The 2,574-nt window shown below is 42.3% G+C and overlaps 1 protein-coding gene across 1 annotated transcript in view; it reads right to left on the reverse strand.

Moving 5' to 3' along the window:
• LOC118425360 (glutathione hydrolase 1 proenzyme-like) overlaps nt 1–2,574 on the reverse strand; it is a 19,295-nt gene that overhangs the window by 14,880 nt on the left and 1,841 nt on the right. The window contains exons 4-5 of the mRNA XM_035834168.1: nt 1,927–2,049; nt 326–514 (exon numbers count right to left, since the gene is read on the reverse strand). Coding sequence (XP_035690061.1) covers nt 326–514; nt 1,927–2,049 — 312 coding nt within the window. The remainder of the gene's footprint in view (nt 1–325; nt 515–1,926; nt 2,050–2,574) is intronic.

The following is a 2,574-nucleotide window of genomic DNA, read 5'->3' on the forward strand; positions in this document are numbered from 1 at the left end:
CACACTAACAGATACTCAGACACTCATAAATGACATGCACGCACACACACACACACACACACACACACACACACACACACACACACACTCACATACACGCATATGCGAACGAAGACACAAACAAGTACACACACAAACATACAAACACACACACACATACACACTCATCACATACACGTATATGCAAACGAACACACAAACAAGTACACACACAAACATATACAAACACACACACACACACACACAAACACACACACGCAAACACACACACACACACACACACACACACCTGTGCAAATCTTAACTTGATATATTTACCACAAACCGCTCCAGGGTCTCTTCATATCGACAGTTTTCTCTTCTATGGCTCCAGCTAGAGAACCCGCTATACACACGCCCTCCTCCGCCAGCTGTATAGCCGGCTGGAACAGGTCCTTCCACGGCAGCTTCCCGTGTCTCTGGTGAGCCTCCCAGAACGCGCGGATTTCTCCCGGTACAGCGACTGCAAGACCACCTAAATGCATAAGAGCAGTAAACTGTAGTACAGGTGGTTTATTGTTCTGTTGTTTACTGTCCCAGAAGACGTTAGGCCCAGGCTTTTGACATTAGACACAGGCTTGTATTGACGGACAAAATGAAAACCTTACTAACAAGAGTTCGGAGACCTAATATGTCCATGAAATAGTCTGATTATGTAAATGATCACATTTGCATAATCTATGCTTAGTTATGTACACCTGTAAATAACCTACGCTGGTCACTATGTTGATTGTCCAATCATTTACCACATCTATGAATTATGACACTTTTACATTAATTATGCGAATTAAGGAATTATTTGCATAATTGGTATCTGATAATGTTCCACCTGCCACAAACTACATATATTGCATGTATTTGAGTTCTATACAGGAAACACTGCAAAAACAGATTTTCCTCATTAAATATGCAAATTAAGTGTCAGTTTTCATAATTTGCACTTCATGATGTGCTACCTACTTACCAAATATCATGTAAATGTGTCGTTTTCTTCTTCAGTTATCTTCCTTAGAAGATTTTGACAAAAATGCCCCTGCAGTTCCAGAGCAGCCTGATAGGGGGGCCAAATATACACCACATACCGGTATCCCTTATGTCACAAGCTATCTGCCATCCAAAAATCAAGACCATAGCAGGTCCAGTTCAAAAGATAAAAAATGAATTTCTGCTGCAGTACCTCAGTACCTTTCGTCTCACATACCAGGGGGCTCAAAACTAACCTTGACCTTTGTCTTCCCAACACCTACCCACAAACCAAATATCATCGTAATCCATTTAGAGGTTCTTGAGATATGCTCAATAAAAACATCCGGCACACACACAGACAGACAGACAGACAGACACACAGGCATACACACAGACACACCCAAAACTATATCTCCATTTTTCATGGAGATAAATATAGCGATGGAATGCCTCAAATTCGAGCGCCCTTGAAAGCGTCTAGGGTATCCCCAGCAATAATACATGTATGCTTTGGGGCAAATAAATGCCTATCAAATAAAGGACATACTAGTACTAGTCTTGTATAATTAAGGAGCCAGTAAATACATGTACCTAGTGTAGAGAGAGTGAAGTTCCTCTGGTACATGTTCTCAGTGGCTATGCCTACCTAATGTAGAGAGGGTGAAGTTCCTCTGGTACATGTTCTCAGTGGCTATGCCTACCTAATGTGGAGAGAGTGAAGTTCCTCCCGTACATGTTCTCAGTGGCTATGCCTACCTAATGTGGAGAGAGTGAAGTTCCTCTGGTACATGTTCTCAGTGGCTATCCCTACCTAATGTAGAGAGAGTGAAGTTCCTCTGGTACATGTTCTCAGTGGCTATGCCTACCTAATGTGGAGAGAGTGAAGTTCCTCTGGTACATGTTCTCAGTGGCTATGCCTACCTAATGTAGAGAGAGTGAAGTTCCTCTGGTACATGTTCTCAGTGGCTGCTGCAGGCGCCATGTCCCTGGCGTTGATCACTTCTGCTGTGTTCGTCTCTTTGTCGTAGATCGTCATGAACAGACCTTTAGTCAGATAAAAAGGTGTACTTGTGGTTAGAGTTGCTGACCTAGAGGCTAAAGGTTATTGGTTCGAATCCGTAGCATAACCTAATGTTGTGACCTTGAGAAATGCACTTTACACCAGGTCCTATGTCCTCTCTCTACTCTGGTGAGAAAGAGACTCTAGCTTTGGTTAGGGACGTTCTCTTGGATGAAACACAAGAAAGGAAAGGCTTAGTGTTGGAGGAAAGTGACACATTGGGTACGTTAGAGATCACCATATTTGTTAAAAAGAATACGGACCCTTCCTGGTGTGAGTGGATCTAACTTTACAGTCCGTTTTTAACGTACAAAAACTATTGTGTTACATCTAAGGTAGATTATACCAGTTTTGCGATACAAACAAGCAAACAAACATCGTACAAGATTCCAAGAGTCCAGTGTTACAAAGTTTGTACAAATTGTATTCTCCAAGCAGAGGTTGGGTCGCGGAGATTGTAGTGGTTGGAATTTTCACGAGAGAAGCGAGCCGGTAAAGTTACTGCGTTA

Source organism: Branchiostoma floridae, chromosome 11, assembly GCF_000003815.2.
Source record: "Branchiostoma floridae strain S238N-H82 chromosome 11, Bfl_VNyyK, whole genome shotgun sequence".
In the NCBI taxonomy this organism is placed as follows: domain Eukaryota; kingdom Metazoa; phylum Chordata; class Leptocardii; order Amphioxiformes; family Branchiostomatidae; genus Branchiostoma; species Branchiostoma floridae.